The 18,731-nt window shown below is 46.6% G+C and overlaps 4 protein-coding genes across 7 annotated transcripts; 2 read left to right on the top strand and 2 right to left on the bottom strand.

The window, feature by feature from the left end:
- Window positions 1-2,672: 2,672 nt before the first annotated feature.
- Window positions 2,673-6,985, bottom strand: LOC117860644 (uncharacterized). Of its 2 annotated transcripts, XR_004641534.2 has the most exons (8): window positions 6,621-6,985; window positions 6,438-6,522; window positions 4,736-4,844; window positions 4,542-4,630; window positions 4,410-4,474; window positions 4,242-4,320; window positions 3,888-4,131; window positions 2,673-3,500 (listed from the first exon to the last, which is right to left on the bottom strand). XR_004641534.2 is itself a non-coding variant. In XM_034744010.2 (7 exons), the coding sequence occupies exons 1-7, from the start codon at window positions 6,905-6,907 to the stop codon at window positions 3,964-3,966; spliced, it is 882 nt and encodes a 293-aa protein (XP_034599901.1). In that variant the 5' UTR covers window positions 6,908-6,985; the 3' UTR covers window positions 3,607-3,963. The 2 variants fall into 2 exon arrangements, 1 of the variants encoding a protein (XP_034599901.1); XM_034744010.2 differs by lacking the exon at window positions 2,673-3,500 and having other exon boundaries at window positions 3,607-4,131.
- LOC117860645 (uncharacterized) lies at window positions 2,862-3,802 on the top strand. The gene has a single exon (XM_034744011.2). The coding sequence runs from the start codon at window positions 2,862-2,864 to the stop codon at window positions 3,648-3,650; it is 789 nt and encodes a 262-aa protein (XP_034599902.1). The 3' UTR covers window positions 3,651-3,802.
- A 974-nt stretch (window positions 6,986-7,959) lies between the features above and the next one.
- LOC117860646 (uncharacterized) lies at window positions 7,960-10,830 on the bottom strand. Of its 3 annotated transcripts, none has more exons than XM_034744014.2 (2): window positions 10,662-10,830; window positions 7,960-9,286 (listed from the first exon to the last, which is right to left on the bottom strand). In XM_034744014.2, the coding sequence occupies exon 2, from the start codon at window positions 9,277-9,279 to the stop codon at window positions 8,494-8,496; it is 786 nt and encodes a 261-aa protein (XP_034599905.1). In that variant the 5' UTR covers window positions 9,280-9,286; window positions 10,662-10,830; the 3' UTR covers window positions 7,960-8,493. The 3 variants fall into 3 exon arrangements, with proteins under 3 accessions (XP_034599905.1, XP_034599906.1, XP_034599903.1); XM_034744015.2 differs by having other exon boundaries at window positions 7,960-9,282; XM_034744012.2 differs by having other exon boundaries at window positions 7,960-9,332; window positions 10,662-10,828.
- A 3,704-nt stretch (window positions 10,831-14,534) lies between these two features.
- Window positions 14,535-17,837, top strand: LOC117862114 (serine/threonine-protein phosphatase 7 long form homolog). Its single transcript, XM_072294755.1, has 9 exons — window positions 14,535-14,539; window positions 15,170-15,242; window positions 15,331-15,497; window positions 15,583-16,267; window positions 16,342-16,550; window positions 16,630-16,924; window positions 17,053-17,130; window positions 17,211-17,316; window positions 17,803-17,837. The coding sequence occupies exons 1-9, from the start codon at window positions 14,535-14,537 to the stop codon at window positions 17,835-17,837; spliced, it is 1,653 nt and encodes a 550-aa protein (XP_072150856.1).
- Window positions 17,838-18,731: the final 894 nt, after the last annotated feature.

Here is an 18,731-nt window from a genome sequence, read left to right as displayed (position 1 = left end):
CCCCAACGCGCCGTCCGCAGGACCTCGCCCGGGGGTCCCCGGTGGACCGCCGTCACTCGCTCGCGGCGGAGGCCCTCCGCTCCCGTGCGCGCTTAGGTCGAGCAACGTGAGCTCGGCGATCTTCTCGGCTGGCACGGACTTGTTGGCGTAGTCCGGGAGCACGCCCGGTGCCGCGGACTCGGCGATGCACTGCCGGCCCCGGTTTGCCTCAGACGCGGCGCTGCCGTTGTCCACACGCGGCTCGCGCAGCATCGGCGCCGGCACCGGCACCGGCCCACGCGCCGGCCCTCGCTGCCGCAGCCGGCCGCCAACGCGCAACCACGGCTCGGGCGGCCGCGCCTCGCCGCCCTCGCGCCGCGCTGAGGTCGAGAAGGCGCTCACATGCCTGCACCGCGGGACTCCGTGGAGCTAGCCCACTCCCAGTCCCACGACAGGCTGGTCTTGGACATTGCCACGGACGCTCGCGACTACGAGCATCGAGGCCCCCCTCCGACGGCCGAGGCGCAGGCCGCCGCTCGGAGGAGGAGCGGGAGTTGTAGCTGAAGCAGCAGAGCCACCCTTTCTTGTTTGAATAAATGGGATACTTTGAAATAATAAAGAAGTAATTAAGAGCATAATTTCAAAGTTTGAAATAAAAGAATAACCAAAACATTTCCTTACACTTTATTCTGACCACCGAAAAACCAGTGTCCAACCACCCAAACAAGACTCGGGTTTGGCACCCTACATACAATTAAGCCCCAAACTTGAGTCATCAAGAAAAAAAAAACCAGAAACTTGGATAGATCCAACTCTAAATCCTGGCATCGCATAGGTTGGCCCCAGAATAACACTTTGATCCTGAAAATGTTACTGAACTCCCTTTGCAAATGCATATACATTAAAAAATTTCTACTGAGCTGCATTTTCCAATAAAAACAGGAATAAAAAAGTAAGTGCACTTCACATGGAAAAATAGAACAAAATTGCGTGTGTTACCTTGCCAATGGTTTTTTTGGACGATATCTTATGTCGTTGGGTATAAAATCTGAAAGCATATTTATGACACAAAACGGCAATAATTATTTTTTTAGAGCTCCTATGACAACAACATAGCGTAAAAAGGGGCCGAAACAGGCTTCCATTTTCCTTTACGTGTCCTCCTCGGTGTGGATCCCCCAAAAACTCTCGTGGAGTGATGGGGCCTGATGGGTACCAGAGCTGGCAGGCCGCCCTCCAATCCGTACTTCGCGGCCGGACCTGAGGAGGCCGCTGTGCCACGACTCAACGGCCCAATAAGCGCCCTCGATCCCCGCGAAGCCTGCGGCGCCGAGAAGCGCGTAGAGCGCGACGGTGGCGGCACCCCGGCGCGCTTTGGCCAGGCCGCCGCAGGTGGCGGCGCCGGCGGTGGAGCTCCAGTATGCAGCGCTCATCTTAGTAGCACGGTAGGTAATTACCAGAGGAGGTTTAAAACCTTGTTTTTGGAAATAACTCTTAAAGAGTTTTGCAAAATTTTTTGAAGTTGATCCCTATATTCATATTTTTTTTCGAAACTAGAGTTGGTGGAGCCCGAGATGTTTGGCTTGGAGATCTGCGACCGAAGCTACATATTTTTGATAAACCTAGGAGCTAGGTGATTTTTCATTAAAGTGCACGACCACACCTCCCATGCTAAGTAGTTGAGGTAGATTTATATCACGTAGTAGTTCCAAATAGGACATAATAGGCTTTTAGGATATATTTTTATGATAAGCAGACTATACTTGCTACACGGCCAAACTTGAGCTCGTAGGCTACGTAATCCGGGTGACTTTGGATAGGCAGACTAGCTGCACCGCCAAACTTAAAAGCTCGTAGGCTACATAATGCGGATCTAGCTGATATGAACAGTGAGTGCCATGTGAGCACGAAATGTTCTTTCATATTTTTTTGGGTGGGGGGATTTGACCTAATCACCGTAATGGTCAATTATACGATGTACTCAAATAGGCTTGTGCCTTTTGAGTGCAAGCAAACACATGGTGGTACACACAGGGCGTGACATAACGGGTCCGTGGCCTTCTATATACCCGCTATCGAACAACATTTTTGTTTATTTCACGATTTGTATTATTATAGAATTTGTGGCCGGCCATTCTGAATTGCAGATTTGCTTTAATTTCGCAAGGTTTGCATCAGGGAACACATCCACGTTTCATCCAGGAGCTTTAATTTAACCCTTTGTGTGTTACCAAGGATGCATTATTAGAGCTTTCAACTACTACGGATAGAAAGCCAGAAAGGAATTTGACACCGCGAGGATGTACCAAGGAAATGTTAGTCTGCTTTTGGTAAAACAAAAAAAACAAGAAAAAGAAATGCTACTCTGCTGTTGTGCTTGATTAAGATTTGTGCGCATTGGTTGAATCGTTGATGGTTTCACCTAGCTAATTAACTTGGATTAAGTAATCCCATTACGTTTAATTTTATGCTATTTCTTGGATGACGGAATCGAGTGGAGCTGCTACCGGTTGGATCCTATCCTGGAGGATCCGGAAACCCGTCGAGCAATTACATCTCCCGGCGTTTCTTCGAAGCAAGATCAACAAATTTTGCTTGCCGTGCTCGCAGTCTTTGGGCCCGAGCGACAAGCCTCGCCGTCAGTACCACGACAGCAACGCTAAATGCAAAACTCATAAGCAACCAGGAGCCCATGACCCAGCCACTAGCAAGTAGCACCCACAAAATCCAAATAAAACCGCAAACCACAAGCCACAAAGATCTCACGTCCTCTACAGACTACAGAACTCCAAGAAACAGCATCAAAATGCGAGACACCTGCAGAGAAGAGCTACAACGAAGCCTTCAAGCCTAGAGCACAAGAACAGAGGAGAGGAGAGGCGATGAAGCTGGAGAAGGGGTCCCTGGACCTGGTGCTGGTCCCCTGCGGCCTGGTGGTGATGCTTAGCTACCACCTGCTCCTCCTCTACCGCATCCTCCGGCACCCCAGCACCACCATCATCGGCTACGAGAACCACAACAAGGCGGCCTGGGTGCGGCGCATGGTCCGGGCTTCCCCGGACGAGACATCGCTGGCGCTGAGCGTCATCTCCAGCAGCATCTCAGCGTCCGCCAACCTGGCCTCCCTCTCCATCGCGCTGGGCTCCCTCATCGGCGCCTGGATTAGCAGCACCACCAAGGTGTTCATGACGGGGCTCGTCTATGGCGACCGCAGCCAGGGCACGGCCGCCGTCAAGTACATCTCGCTCCTCGTCTGCTTCCTCGCCTCCTTCACCTGCTTCATCCACTCGGCCAGGTACTACGTCCAGGCCAGCTTCCTCATCACCACCCTCGACTCCGACGTGCCGGCAGCCTACGTGCAGCACGCCGTCATCCGGGGCGGCAACTTCTGGTCCATGGGGCTCCGGGCGCTCTACTTCGCCACCACGCTGCTCATGTGGATCTTCGGCCCGATCCCGATGTTCACCTGCTCCCTGCTCATGGTGGTCATCCTCCACATGCTGGACACCAACTCCCTGCCCCTGCACCAGCACCAGTTCACAGTTAGGAAACGCCATGAGCAGCAGAGAGGTCTCAGTCTCACATCTGCTACGATTGCTGCAAGGCAGCCCAGTCCTCAGAATCCAATTCTCAGCAACCCAATCTTGTCACCTGTGACATTTTTCAGTTGATGGTGGAAATGTTTGTTACAAAACCTGAATGCAAGTGTGAATTTACACACTACAGTGTACATGGATGTTCAACTACAAAATTTTCATTACAAACATTGTTTCCCTAGGACAAATGCTACACAGAGAATTATGAATCAATGGTTTTCAAATCACGACATTGGCATCAAGTATTCTCTGAAAGTTTTATGGTTAGATACTGACTTGAGACAGTTCCAGTAGGATTTATCATATCCATACCACTTGTCAGAGTGAAAAACTTCATGTCGAGTATGGAAATGGTTCGCACAGGTTCCCAGGTATCTTTTGCTAGTCTCTATAGAAGCACAGTCGGGACATTGGGGTCATTTGCATTGGACTCAGCAGGTTTCTTCTTGCCTCGCTTCTTGAGCTTCTTTTTGAACCTGAATTGTTCTTTCATGTTCTTCTCCCATGTTTTCTTGTGCTTGTTGTAAATGAACATCGCAGCTCGGGCATCCTCAATCTGTAAGAGCATCAATAGTGGCCATGCAAGTAATCATGAGCAGAAGTGACATCAAGATGGAAGTGTTAGGCTGTTGACAAATCAGTAATCATGTTTATAGTATCACATACGGGGCAGTGTTCACTCTGTTGTATTTTAGCACCAAGTACTTCATTGGCAAGATCCTTCAATGACCGCCTCTTTCTTTCCCTAGTGAATTGAAATTCACAAGTCAATACAGTTAGGGTAACCATAGCAAAAAAATAATTAGGTCACAGAAGATGCTCAGACTATCTAACCTTCGGAAAATTTCATATTCTGATGTATCCCGAGTGTCCTTCTTTGGGTGGCTTAGTAGCAAAACCTGGAAAATATGAATTAAATTAGACAAGGACATAGGGTCCATAAAGAATGGAGTTACAGCCACCAACCTTAAGATCATTGTGCAGTGCATGCCCAACAAGAATTCTTCCTTTAATCAGCTCAGCTACTTCCTTCTGCACAACCCAGAATTCTTTGGCTGCAGTGACATAAGACAGTTGCATAACCCACATAGATCACCATCACCTCTCTACAGTAACAAAATATCATATAGTGATAACTGACAATGTAGTGACATCTCTACCTTTATTCATGTGCTTAGGTCTAATCCCACTAATGCGTGTGCGGTAATCCACAATTCGCTCCACTGTTCGAACGTATTCATCATACACGACATTGCCAAAACAATTAACCTGACAAAAAGCATATTAAGATTAGATGATGATATTTCAAAGGCAGGAATGCATGTGCATTGCCCAAATGTTTGGGAATTTCAAACAAACTTCATCAAATACATATGTTGCATTGCAAATACTACAGAAACTTATATATCAGGTACTACATAATGTTGAACAAAAAAAAGTCCAGAATGTTTGGTTCCCTTGTACAGCATTGCTACTGCTCCAGAAATCTTTCTTGTTGGAGGAGCAAGTTTGCCAGTTTGGCTCTTCCTCCCTTGCTACAACAGTAAGGAAACATTTTCCCGCTCTTCCTAAAGCAAGGCTAGGTAAACATGGCCTACACTTACAATTTTCCATCAAACTTAAGCATGTAATTCACAAACTTCAAGAATAACCTTCACAGCTTGAAGCCTTGATCCATTTACAACACATCAAACTCTCTAAGTGTAAACACATTCAAATCACCAGAGGACATCATAAAGAACCCACACGATAACTTTTGTGCACCTATCCTATAAATAAATGTTATTGATTCTACATGGAGCATTAACTCCAGATCCAGGGATATAGAAAATCAAGTATACAAATATCACTAAAACATTGTATGATTTTTTTTAATTATGTACACATTCTATTGTATTATGTCAAATCCTGAGATTCATGCAAGAACTAGATCACTAGTAACAACACTAAAACATTATCTTATAGCATCGTCATGGAAGTAGCAAGTAGCCACAGAAAACAATTTAGGGGGCATTTGGTTTCTCGAGCTAAAGTTTAGTCCGTGTCACATCGAATATTTGGAGGCTAATTAGGAGAACTAAATATAAGTTAATTATAAAACTAATTGCACATATAGAGGCTAAACGACGAGACAAATCTATTAAGCCTAATTAATCCATCATTAGCAAATGTTTACTGTAGCAACACATTGTCAAATCATGGACTAATTAGGCTTAATAGATTCGTCTCGCCTTTTAGCCTCCACTTATGTAATGGGTTTTGTAAATAGTCTACGTTTAATACTTCTAATTAGTATCTAAACATTCGATGTGACGGGGGTTAAAGTTTAGGGGGAGGAACCAAACACCCCCTTAATAGATAAAACCACATTATAACGGGAAAGGGCCATATTGCACTACTCAATTGCTGAACACTGCCTAAATAAAGCTAATATATATGCTACTTTATTAGCATAATTCTGAGCTTAACATCAGGTAAATAAAAAAGCAGTAGAAACTCCCAAATGATAGGAAATTACTTTATGGTACTGCCAAACCTAAATATAAGCTAATCATGTTTTTGAAACAAATACCTGCATGATACCAGTGTCAAATGCAAGCTTGTAACAACCACTTTCATGAAACCACAAGAATGTCAATCCGTCTAAGTCATGGAATTATTGAAACCACCATATTCTTAAACCAGACATCTATGAATAACCACCCTCCAACTGTAGATTACCCTAATCAACCTCACAATATCTCCACATCTAACAAAATCCAGCTACAACATAGTTGCAAATTTCATTCCATTGACAAAGCATACTGTTACTACACATAGTAAATAAATAAACATGAAAATTGAAGTAAAAATGGTGCTTACCAAGGTGATCCTGCCGAGGGCACTCTTGCCGCCATCGGAACCTACCCCGACCATCTCGCAGTCAATAGCCACCGCCTTCGTCAAGCTGCCACCCCGAATCGCCATTCCCAAATCAGGAAGTAAAAAACCAAACATCTAAAAAAAACTGGCAATCCGAGCATCTCGCTGCGCGGGCACGCTCACCTGGCATCGTCGGAGGTAGGCTCGAGCTTCACCACCGCCTCAGGGGGCGGAGACGGCTCCGCGGGCGCCCGGGAGGGCGACGGAGGGCCGGAGTCATGCTTGCGCTTGCCGAGGTGGGTGGCGGCGGGGCGTTGGGGGAGCTTGGACTGGAGCTGCGCCCAGTTAGGGTTCAGGGCGGAGGGGCCGGCTGCTTTGGGCTTGGGCTTCCGCTTCCTCTTCGGGTTGCGGCCGGGGTTTGCTACTGTGGCCGACGGTGAGGACAACGGCGGCGCAGCTTCTGCCGCCATGGATGATTGCGGCGCGGGAGGACTGCAGATGGAGGGTTTTCTGTGCGAGGGTTTTCTTTTGTTTTGTTCTCTTTTTTTTAGGAGGGGGTTTTCAGGCTCAAAACAGCGTCACTATGTTTTCTTGCTTATGCTCAATTTTTAAATGGACAAGCTAATCTTTCGGGTTGCTTTTTCTTTAAAAAAAACTAAATTTCAGATTTATCAACATTTTTTCATGTCTTTTACAACATCGGTGTTTAAAATCAGATCAATGTTCAAACAAGACAAGCATGATAAACAGAGTTGGCAAGACAAGACTTGAGTTAAAAATATACTTGGATTGGCAAACAGGCTTGGCGTGGTGGCGGTCAAGGGTGGCGCAGCGAGATGGCAGATGCGCCAAGAATCATGGGTGTTGGTAGGAAAGGGAAGAGTGGGAGAGTATCGTCAACGGAACCGATAGAGCTGGTTTAATGCGTCGAGAATTGATCCCTTAACAAAACAGGAGAAAAAAAACTAACATGTTTTTATAGCATCTCCTATATTTTCATATTAGGTTTCGAGTCCTTGTAGATTACTGCTGCAGTGGTGAAGCGTTAGATGTAGTAATTGTTGGCTATGGAGGGCATACAATGGTGGCTCCATGAGCGGGTGCAAAACCCATTCGTTGCCCCTCCAAATATTTAGATATCTCATTGCTGACAGTACATCACATCTCGCCGGCGTTTATCGACATCTTCATTCGTTCATGCGATTCATTTTTTTCCAGTACGGGATCCAAATGTTCTTTTGCACAATATCAAAAGAGTATTTGGCGCACATCATTTCAAATAAACTATCGACGGATCTCAACAACTCAACAAGGAAGATGCGATGGTGCAGACGTGCACTGGTCTACTTTACACCACTTTAAGCTACAGAACTAAGCAGATTTCTGAGCTTAATTGGCTCCTACCGTAAATTTGTATGCCACTAGTTAAAACTGATAAACCCCTTACCAATCTGCTCAAGAACATCAGTTTTCCCCGGATGCTTATGCATAATCAGCTCTTAAGACACTGAAACAAGCCATCTGTCCACTCCATGGAAAGCCCAAACGAGCTTGTCTGCTTGACTTGTGATTTACTTTCCTTTAGAATGTTAGATCCTCTTAATTCTGAAGCTGCAGCAGTGCTCGCAACTCCAAACACAGGAACTTTACAATTATGCAGCCTCCCACCCACTCAGACATCGAAAATTTGCCTGGGGAGAGACCCAACACATCTTTTCCTAAAAGTTCTCAGCTCTTACAAAATGAAGTGCTATTAAAAGATCCCTCCATATCTGCAAGATTACATGATATCAGCTTGACCTACATCAATTATCGTACAAGGGGTAGTCTAGAAAAGCATATTTCAAAGCAGGATGAACTTTAGTCTCTCTGTTCCCAAAAACTTTCAGCACTCGCTTCAGCTTCTGATTCTAGATAATGAGCCAACCTTGAGCTATCCATCCAAAAGACATATATGGCTTCCGTCACCAAACTAACTGCAATCAGAGGCCACTTCAGACATTCCTTCCTGTAAATAGCATTCTGACATTTCTAGCTGACTAAAATGTGCTAGAGATCAAAAAACAACCTCAACCTGGCTAGGGCGACACAGACTGTCAATGGCATGGATCAGTTTCCTCCTTGGACCTACAGCAACAAGGCCCATTTCTTTCAGCTGGATCATTGTAAGGGAGACTAGCTGGTACATCCCCAGCTTTTCACTGTCCAATATGCCAACAAACCATCCAAGACCACGATAAAAAAGCCAATTCCTCAGTCCTCCAAAACGAGCAACACGACTCTCAAGGAGCCGGGCTCGCATTATCTTATTCGCAACAGGTGAAGAAATAACTGGCATCCTTGGATCATCCATGATTCCAGAAGAATTTGTCACTTTCCCACTGCCTTGATGAAACAGTCCTTCAACAGCCTGACATCCACCTTCAGTCCATTCTGACTTTACAACAGGGGCAGCAGGACACTGTGGCGGTATGTCACCCACGATCCTTGGAACATCTTTTTGAACTGTACTTTCAGAACCCTCTACTTGAAATTTCTCACTAATGCCATCTTCTGGAGGGAAATCCTTGGGTGTCTTGGCAATCAGCTGCTTAGGGTGCTTCTTTCTGGCAGCATTCCAGTCTCTCTTGCTCTGTGTTAAGGTAGAATGTTTAGAACTTACTGTGGGCCTATCTGATTCAGGGTTTGCAGCATCTGGTGTTGGTGGAGGAATTAATATGGTGATCCGCTGTTTCTTGACTATCACCCAGTCATCATCCTCATCAATGCTGTTCGGATCAGTGGAAACCTCTGTAGGTGGCTTCTCATCATAAACACCAGACATGGCTAGTGAAGTGTTCATGAACTGCCTTTTATGCACACAATACAAAACCTCCTTAGTGTTTACAAGACTACCTAATAAGATTTGAAAAGAAACAACTCGATGTTATTTTTTTTTTTTTGCATTTTGTGCTGAACTGAAAGTAAAATGATAACAAAATCTATATAATGGAATACGTATACAGTTACCAAAGTATCAAACAATATACATTAAAAATAAGGGAGGACAGGGTGACAGTAAAGAGTATGACATAGTGATTCAAGGGTCAAGACAACAAGAATGTATAAACTGTGCTTAGGTGAAGAATAAGGATATAATTAACCAATTACAAAAGTTCAATTTGAGCAAACATATATCTTTAGTGGCTACAATTTGTAACATAAACTTTCCATTTCAGTCAGCCTTCCCACAATAGTTAATCCTACACATAATCAGCCAAGTTTTCATTAACTAAACTGACAAACCAATTTGTACCTTTATGCCATACCATTATTTTTTTACTAGCATTGCATTAACTGCTTCGTTGTGTGTGTGCGTGTAACGGTGAAAATCCTTTTGCATCATTTCACATACACAACAGCCTTATGAGCCACAATCACCTAGGAATGAGGGACCCATAATCGGATCCAACAAGAATGGTATCCATTGTATCTAACACACAGTCACCAAACTCATAGGTTGAAAAGGTACAAAATTAACAAGTATGACAAATGAAGCGACAAAGCATGCAAACAAGCAATGAAGTGAACTGCTACCCTACTAGACATGGCTGGCCCACAATTGCAAAATGAGCCACTTGAGCTTGATAAGAGAATAAATAAACTTTGTTTACTATATTTTTCATCTTTATTATGAGTTGATTACTTCCAAAGGGAAAAAAACAAAACATATCTTAGAAATTGGGAATAGATGATAACATGAGCATGTTGCCCCAAAGGCACTGTTGCATCTGATTAGTTAAACATCCAAGGATATGTTTCCAAGATAAATCTAAAATGCACGCATGGAGAGAAAAGAGTTTATTATTGGCCAGGTTGAGCTGAGAGATTGGTTTGATTCTTCAGTCCATTTCGCCCAGCTCTGGATTACTATGACTTAAATATATAAACTTTTGGTTAAGTGTCGATCCATGAAACCCAACGGTACTAAATTGATACTCGATTTCTCAAAGCTCTCATCACATATTCACATACATCCATAGAGACAGGGCGGCCACAGTATAGGACATAGGTGTATACACATGTACACCCGATAATTTGCGCACAAAAAATCGAAGATCGTAGGTATTATACATGTAGATAACTGTAACCGGGTCAGATCCGAATGCAAATAGCTCATGTTAGGGTTTGGGGTGCTCCGTTTCGCAAAGGAGGAAGGGAAGGGAAGAGAAGGCTCGGGCATACCTGGAGCGTGCCCGTCGCCGGCGAAGGGCCGTGGCGAAGGTCGCCGCCTCTCACCCAGTAGTCGTCGCAAGGAAAGAAAGGGAGGCCAAAGACTCAAGAGACAGCCACAAAGGGAGAGGTGAACAGGAGCGAGGTGGATGGAGATGAGGAGGATGGGTGGTATACTCGCATCGCACAGACTAGTGACGCGGCCGTGGCCTGCGCGTCGCCCGTATCGACCGACTTTTTTTTATTTTGGTCCTTTTTGCGAAACTTTTTCACAAATAGGTTCCTGACGAAACCAATTCAAAATGGACCCTGGCGCCGGCTCCTTGACGTGGTGCCAAGGCTTGATCTTGGCGCTAAGGCTCGGCGCTAGCCTCCCTCGCGCCAAGCCTCTTAACACAGTACCGGGATCCCTTTCCTTTTGCGCGTCCGTTTGCATTCTCATCGTTTCCAATCGCGCCGCCGCCGCCCTCGGAGACCGCCCCGCCGCCGCCGCCTCGGAGTCCGCCGCTGCCGCCCGGAAGCCGGCCGCCCCCGCCCAGCGCCCGCCCGCCCGAAGACGCGCGCCCCGTCGCCCGGCGCTCGCCCGGCCGAAGGCCGCCCGGCGGCCGGAGCTGCCCCGGCCGGCGCTCCCCGCGCGGGCCCCCGCGGCCGCACCCCCCGTCCGGTGGCCGCCCGCCCGAAGGTCCCGCGCTCGCGCCCGGCCCCAAGCTCCCCGCGGCCGCGCCCCCTCGTCCGGTGGTCGCCCGCCCGACGGCCCCGCGCCCAACCGAAGGCCGCTCGGCGGCCAGAGCCGCCCCGGCCGGCGCCCGCCTGCCCGAAGGCCCCGCGGCCGCGCCCGACCGAAGGCCGCTCGGCGCCCGCCCGCCCGGCGCCCGCCCGAAGGCCCCGCGGCCGCTGCTGGCCGAAGGCCGCCCGGTGGCCGGAGCCGCCCCGGCCGGCGCCCCCCGCGCGGGCCCCCGCGGCCGCGCCCCCCCGTCCGGTGGCCGGCCGCCTGTAGGACCTTGCCTGCGGCCACCGGCGCCTGGAGCCACCCGGCCCGGCGCCCCCCGCCCGGGTCCCAAGGCCGCCCCACGCCCGCCATTGCCCGCGGCCGCCCCTGCCGGTGGCCCACGGCCCGTCGCCCGCGTCCTCCACGACCGGAGGTCGTCTGACCCCCGCTCGGTGCTTGCCCCCACGCCTTGCCGCCGGTGTTCATCAGTGAGGTAAAACTCTAAGAAGAGTTATAGTTAACTAGATAAAATAGTTAGATAGATGAATTAGAATTATATTGTTAGGTAGAATTTAGATAGGTAGGTAGAATTGGTAGATGAAATAGTTAGATACGTAAATAGGTAGGTAGAATTGTTAGATATGAAAGTTTATCTTTATGAATTGCAATGATAGAAAGATTAGAGGATACTCATGACACTATTTAACTAGATGCATGTCCAATTTTCTTTACGTAGTTAGATGTATAGTTAGTTACATAGTAAACTAGTTATTTAGTTAAGCAGTTGTATAGGTACGTACCTAACTAACTATTAGGTTGCATAGTTAGTTAGTTGTATGACATAGTTAGTTGTATTTGGTAGTTAGTAGGAAATTGATACTATCTCATCTCATACTAGAGATCTTGTACTTAGAATGTTTGATTTATTATGGACTAAATGAATTGTGCGTCGTTATATTGATATACTAGATGGAGAACGTAGTGAGCATATATCACAGAGGCACTGTGGAAAGGGATGAATATGGATGTATTAAGTTTGTTGCCATGCAATGCGAGGTTGTCATATTCGATGAGAAACCATCGTTTAGTGAGTTGCTTGCAAGGGCTCGGGAGGAGTTACATTGTCATGAAGATGATGAAATCACAGTCGAGGGCATACTTCACCTAGGTTCCCCTCTCAACATTCAAAGGAAGATGGTCCCAATTCAGTGTGCAGGCCAGTGGGAAAAATATGTGAGGACGGTTATGAATGGTCATTCCCCAAGTGTTTTCCTGACCAATGGGTCAACGGGCACACTTCGATCCTCCCGTCCCAGAACCTGTTATGGACGTGGATGTTGCACCTACTATTCCCGATGTTGAATCTGTCCCTAATGAAGTAGTTGGACATGGTTGTCGGATTGTTGATGATGTGGTGGACTCTCCTAATGAGTTTTTTTTCACTCAGAATGATCCGAGTAAGTGTCTTACCGGTTTCTATTGTTGAGAGATAATCCATTCGTTCCATCAAGTTATTCTTTACTCATATTTGTACTTGATGGCGCAGGAGATATTCCAGAAAATGTGGATGTGCCTCTAGTTGATGCGCAAGTGCAATGTGGAGATGGATTGCGTGGCTCTAATAGTGTTGAAATTTTGAATGATGAAGATGCATACGAGATGGGAGTGGATCTTGATTCTGATGATGATCGTCCTGTTGGAGAGATGACAGAGAGTGATATTGAGATGTTCAGGCGTATCTTCCCTGGACGTCGTGATCTGATAGTTCACGAGTTTAGCAATCTTACTCTTTCCGATCAGGCGTTTGCAGAAGGACGTGATGATGAGCTCCTAGAAGCTCCTGAAGCTAGTCCTAGTATGGTTATTGAGGAGGGAAGGGTATTTAAGGACCTTCCCGCATTGAAGAGATGGTTGCAAGCTTTTGCGGTGATACGGAAGAGACCGTACAAAGTGTTGCATTCATATGCGAAGCGCCGTTACACAATTGTGTGTGACAAGGAACGGTGCCCATGGAGGGTTTGTGCAAGGAAGCAAAATATCACCGGAAAGTGGAAGATCACAAAAGTTATCGGTCCACACAATTGTGCTGACCATGAGCTTACAGTGAGACATCCGCAGTTAACATCTACCCTCATTGCGAAGCGGTTGATGGGAATATTGAAGGAACAACCCAACATGAAAGTGAGAACAATTATCAAAACTGTTGAGGATATTTATGGAGGTTATGTGATAACTTATGGTAAAGCTTGGAGGGCTAAGCAGCGAGCGTGGAGGATGATTTATGGGGATTGGGAGTCTGGGTACGAGCAGCTGCCAGTGCTTTTTAATGCAATTAAAGCGGTGAATCCAGGCATGCATTATGAGTATATCCCAAAGCCAAATGCTTGGAAGGATGGGAGGCAGATATTCGGGCGTGCGTTCTGGTGTTTCCCTCAGTCTATGGAAGCCTTTAGGCACTGTCATCCTGTTTTCTCTATTGATGGTACGTTTTTGATTGGCAAATACAGGGGCACACTTCTTATAGCCATATCTTGTGACGTGAACAATATGTTGGTTCATTTGGCATTTGCATTGGTTGAGAGGGAGAACAATGACAGTTGGGGATGGTTCTTAAGACTAGTCCGGATACATGTGGTTGGTCCTGGCAGGGAGGTTGGCGTCATATCCGATAGGCATCAGGGCATACTTCATGCTGTGCAAGAGCAGATAGAGGGCTATGCACCTTTGCATCATCGTTGGTGCACTCAACACCTTGCGGAGAACCTTCTTTAGAAGGATGGTGTGAAGGATAATTTTGATCTGTTTCAAGTTGCTGCTCGTCAGCTTGAGGATTATTACTTTCAGCGCAAATTGGAGCAGGTAAGGACCGCAACAAATGCAGAAGGTAGACAATGGCTCGCTGGTTTGATGAGAGATTGGATAAGTGGACTAGATCTCACGACGCCGGTGGTTGGAGGTACGAGTTTCAGTGCAGTAACATGGTCGAGTCATTCAATAAGTTGTTATTGGGGATATGTGGTATGCCTGTGAACGCAATCGTTGAATTCACCTTCTACTGGCTTGTAGCGTGGTTCAATGAAAGACACGCAAAAGCAGAAGTGTTGCAGATTGCTGGGGAGAGATGGGCTGAAAAACCAAGAGACATCTCATCATTGCAAATGAAAGGGCTTCCACACATGAGGTGCAATGTTTTGATCTCAGCTCAGGGACTTATCAGGTCGAGCATAGGGGCGGTACAACGTCCGACGGCGAGATCCGAGAGTTGAGGATACATGTGGTAGTCCTCCGAGATTTCAAGTGCACTTGTGGTAGGTCAAGGCAGTACCACTTCATATGTTCTCATTTGGTAGCAGCAGCTAGGCATCGCAATTTTGATATCGAGAGCATGATACCTCATGAGTTCAGCGTAGACACCCTTGTGCGGACATGGAGCCCCCGCTTCGTGCCTTTCCGGGATCCTAGAGAGTGGCCTCCATATGATGGGCCAAAATATGTTGCGGATCCAGCTTACCGTTGGAACAAACGTGGAACAAGGAAGCGGACAAGGCATAACATGACTATGGATCAAGTATCCGGAAGAACGAGGCGTGGTAGAGCAACACCATTTCTTGCTGATCCAGAACAGAACGAGTGCGGCAAGTGCGGTAGGTTGGGCCATAATTCACGCACTTGCCGTTGGCAGATTAGTGAGGTGCGACCAGTAGCTCTTTTTGTTACTTCATATTTATTTTATTCATGCAGATTATGTTTCTACATCTCTAATTACATGATTCATTGTTTACTAATCTTATTTGTTTTTGTCTTTTTGTAGGATGGTGCACTTCCACCTTCTAGACCAGGCGTATGACCAGACCCACCGAGGTTGTCTCATAGTGGAAGGGCAGGTAATAATCTACAATTCATGATTCAAGCATTGTAAGCGTCCACGTCTTGTTTTCTAAGAAATGTCTGACTCGGTTTGTTTGCATGCAGGTCCTTCCGCTCCTTCGTTCTAGAGCCTATGATGGGTTTTTGGCGCTGCAGTACGACGACCGCTACACTCCTTTGCTAAAGATGGCGGGCCTAGATGTCATCTCGTATCAGGTTCGTCGTGGGATGCCCAAGTTCAACTCAGCGGCTATAACTGCATTGGTTGACATGTACTACTTTATTTCTATTTTCTCTGTTCATATTCAATTTATTATGTCCTTACATGTTAATAAGTAATATTCCTGCAAAATGTAGGTGGCGGCCCGAGACTCACAGCTTTCACCTGCCGTTCGGAGAGATGACAGTGACCCTACAGGACTGTCAGAAGATGCTGGGTTTGTCGATTCGCGGGTGGGTAGTGACTGGATCGTGCGTCTCAGAGGGTTGGAGAGCACGAGTGGCAGCCTTCCTTGGGCGAGAGGTTGACGAGCAGGGGACTCGCACATCTGGAGTCCTAATCTCCTGGCTGCGGGAACACTTCGGCCAGTGCCCCCAGGACGCGGATGCGGAGACAGTTGGGCACTACTGCAGGGCGTGGATCCTGAACCTGTTTGCCTGCGTTCTTTTCCCAGACGCTACAGGTGACACTGCGTCTTGGATGTGGATCCACTGCCTCACTGACTGGCACCAGGCACGTCTTTACAGTTGGGGATCAGCTGTGCTGTGTTTTCTATATCGGCAGCTGTGCGAGGCGTGCCGTCGGACTGCGGGCTCCGCGTTAGTTGGTGGGTGTGTCTATCTATTGCAGTTATGGATGTGGGCCCGTCTTCCTGTTGGTCGTTCCGAGATTATGCCGCGTCGACCGTGGTTCCCAGGTGAGATGCCGAGACGGCAGCCGACATGGGCATATATTTGGGATCAGGTTAAGATTAGCCATACGAGGTTGGACCGCGCGTACCTGGATTACATCAACGAGATAGACGCGCTCACGGCTCATAGTGTAAGTCAAATTTTTTTAACATGCTTTGTAATCTTTTAGTATAACAACTAACATCTTGTTTTGTCATGTTGCAGGTAAATTGGCAGCCTTACCAAGGAGAGGACGCACTTCCTTTTACCCTTAACTTCGTGTGTGGGTTGGACGAAGATCTTTACAGGATGAAGTGCCCTCTCATATGCTTCTATGCTGTCGAGTACCACTTGCCGGATCGAGTAGCACGGCAGTTTGGGATGAGGCAGATTTGGCCACCACCGGCGACCTCCACTAGTGTGGAGTTACATAAGTAAGTCTTTTCGTATTTGAATTATTTCAATACCAGTAACTAAATATTGCCTAGCAGTAACATGTAACATGACATGCAGCATGGATCGTAAGAAGAAACGGAAGGTCTCTGAGTGGGTCGCGTTCCACCAGGCGTACATTGACGATTGGGAGAACTTCAACGAAAACGTGGACGAGAACGACGAGCCGCACACAAACAGTGAGTACAGGCAATATCAGACTTGGTACCAAGGTGCGACATGTCACAGGCTGAGGGCAGTGTGGATGGAAGATGACTACGCCGACATCCACTCATCCGACGATGAAGACACGGTGTACGATCAGAGTACTCGTGCTGGAAGGCAGGTGGAGGCAGGACCAATCCTGGATAGGATGGTAAGACAATTGCTTCACTTTTCTATGTTTTATGTTAAGTTACTTAGAGATTTAGTTAGTTAGATAAGGACTTAGTGACCATCTGACTAAATCATTTATTGCTTTAGTGACTTAGTCATTTGTTGCAGGGCCGTACCCTCCAAAGCTCGGTTAGAGATATAGAGCATTTCCGTCCTAGAGTTACGAACCCCGAGACGCGGAGCTTCCTAGAGATAACTCTCAAATTATTCTTTCTAATACTTTATTAATACGTTACATTCTTCTTTCGTGTAACTAGTTTTTACTACTGCAGCGACTGTCAAATCGGCTTCGCCGTGCCGCTGCTCGTTGTGGTTGTAGGACTGCCATGACGCGAGACGTGCACGTTCCATCCCTACGCGAAGGAGGCGTCGGTACGTCTAGCCAAGGCCCCTCAGGTTCGAAATCAATTGCATCCGATGAAGAGGACGACGACGACGACGACGACGATGATGAGCAGAGGGCCGAGGAGCTTGGCCCGTCTCAGCTCCAGGAGGCTCCCTTGACTCAGCCTACACAGGTTGTAGGCACTAGACTACATCATCCATGTTCTCCTTACACTCCAGGCACCGACGCCCTTGGTCACAAGGGTAAGGGTAAGACTAGGAGGCAGTGACGGTTCTTATTGCGAACTTTGTATTATATGGACCATTTGTATATATGACTTTCATTCTGAATTATTGTGGATTCTATTATGAATGTGTCATATGCTTGTGTCATATGCTTCTATGCTTGTATGTTTGTATTTATGTTCACTATTCATCTCGTAATTTTGTATGGATTGCATCAAAAAGTAGGGGAAATTCTGCCGAAATTTCGCTAACAAGTACCATTTTTATTTTCTGCGGAAATTTCACTAGACTACGACTTCGAAATGCATTACATCGCAAAATAAATATAGGTCGTCTACAAATTGCGTGTTCATACTTAAAGTGCATTATTACATGACAACATAATAAAAGTCTCATAGTAGAAAATATTGTTCATAAATAAACCATAGAACTAGAACCTAAATATGGCTACTGAGTGCAACGAGGCCACTTTCCCTTAAGGTATCGGGATTCTCCTCAACCGCTGCTTTCGCTCGGCGTGCCCGCTCAAGCTTCTTCTCTCTCTCTCCTCCCTGTTCGCAGCAACCCGCCTCCTTTCCTCCTCTTCCTTGTGCTCCTTTTCCGCAGCCCCTCTATGAGCCTCTTCTCGTACACCTCCTTCCTCTCTACATCCCAGCGCATCATATACTCCAAAAACTCCTTGTCTTCAGGATTGATCTCAATGTCGATCCACTGCTCAAAATCACATAGCGGTGGAGGGGTCTACAACAAATGCAATTGTTATAAAACAAAAAAATTATGGACAATAATTATAAGACAACAACAATTTTCTTACCAACATGTTAATGCGGCGCTGACGAAGTGTAGGTTCAAATGCAAAGTTGGAACACATCCAATACCTCTGCCTATACGTGGCATGTTCTTCGGATTTGGCTACCTTGCAAGGATCGCCGCAAAAGCACATCGGCACTGGAACACCACTAGGCAGAGGCAATGGATCAAACGCATTTCCGGTCTTCTTTGCGCCATAACTACAATTTAGTTTATTTCGTTCTATGAATCAAACGCACTTAACAATAAACCTATAATTAAGGTTTTTTCATTTGATCCACAACAATGAGCATATAACATAACTACGTGCGCTGAGATTACCTTAGTTTCTTAGCTTTTCCACGCCTCGGCATCCTACATTTGCATGAAACCCTAAGTTAAAAAATGCAACAAATATATAGCGAATC

The sequence above is a fragment of the Setaria viridis genome, chromosome 6 (assembly GCF_005286985.2).
Source record: "Setaria viridis chromosome 6, Setaria_viridis_v4.0, whole genome shotgun sequence".
Taxonomy (NCBI): Eukaryota; Viridiplantae; Streptophyta; class Magnoliopsida; order Poales; family Poaceae; genus Setaria; species Setaria viridis.
Note: the sequence above shows the minus strand (reverse complement) of the source record. Positions and strands in the feature narration are given on the sequence as shown.

What these genes read in the sequence shown, in the direction of transcription:
- LOC117860644 (XM_034744010.2), bottom strand. Translation starts at nt 6,907, where the DNA reads ATGGCGGCAGAAGCTGCGCCGCCGTTGTCCTCACCGTCGGCCACAGTA. An exon ending in CACTGCACAATGATCTTAAG is followed by an intron (nt 4,475 to 4,541) that starts GTTGGTGGCTGT and finishes CATATTTTCCAG; the next exon opens with GTTTTGCTACTAAGCCACCC. An exon ending in GAATATGAAATTTTCCGAAG is followed by an intron (nt 4,321 to 4,409) that starts GTTAGATAGTCT and finishes TCAATTCACTAG; the next exon opens with GGAAAGAAAGAGGCGGTCAT.
- LOC117860645 (XM_034744011.2), top strand. Translation starts at nt 2,862, where the DNA reads ATGAAGCTGGAGAAGGGGTCCCTGGACCTGGTGCTGGTCCCCTGCGGC.
- LOC117860646 (XM_034744014.2), bottom strand. Translation starts at nt 9,279, where the DNA reads ATGAACACTTCACTAGCCATGTCTGGTGTTTATGATGAGAAGCCACCT.
- LOC117862114 (XM_072294755.1), top strand. An exon ending in GACCAATCCTGGATAGGATG is followed by an intron (nt 16,925 to 17,052) that starts GTAAGACAATTG and finishes CATTTGTTGCAG; the next exon opens with GGCCGTACCCTCCAAAGCTC. An exon ending in ACCCCGAGACGCGGAGCTTC is followed by an intron (nt 17,131 to 17,210) that starts CTAGAGATAACT and finishes TAGTTTTTACTA; the next exon opens with CTGCAGCGACTGTCAAATCG.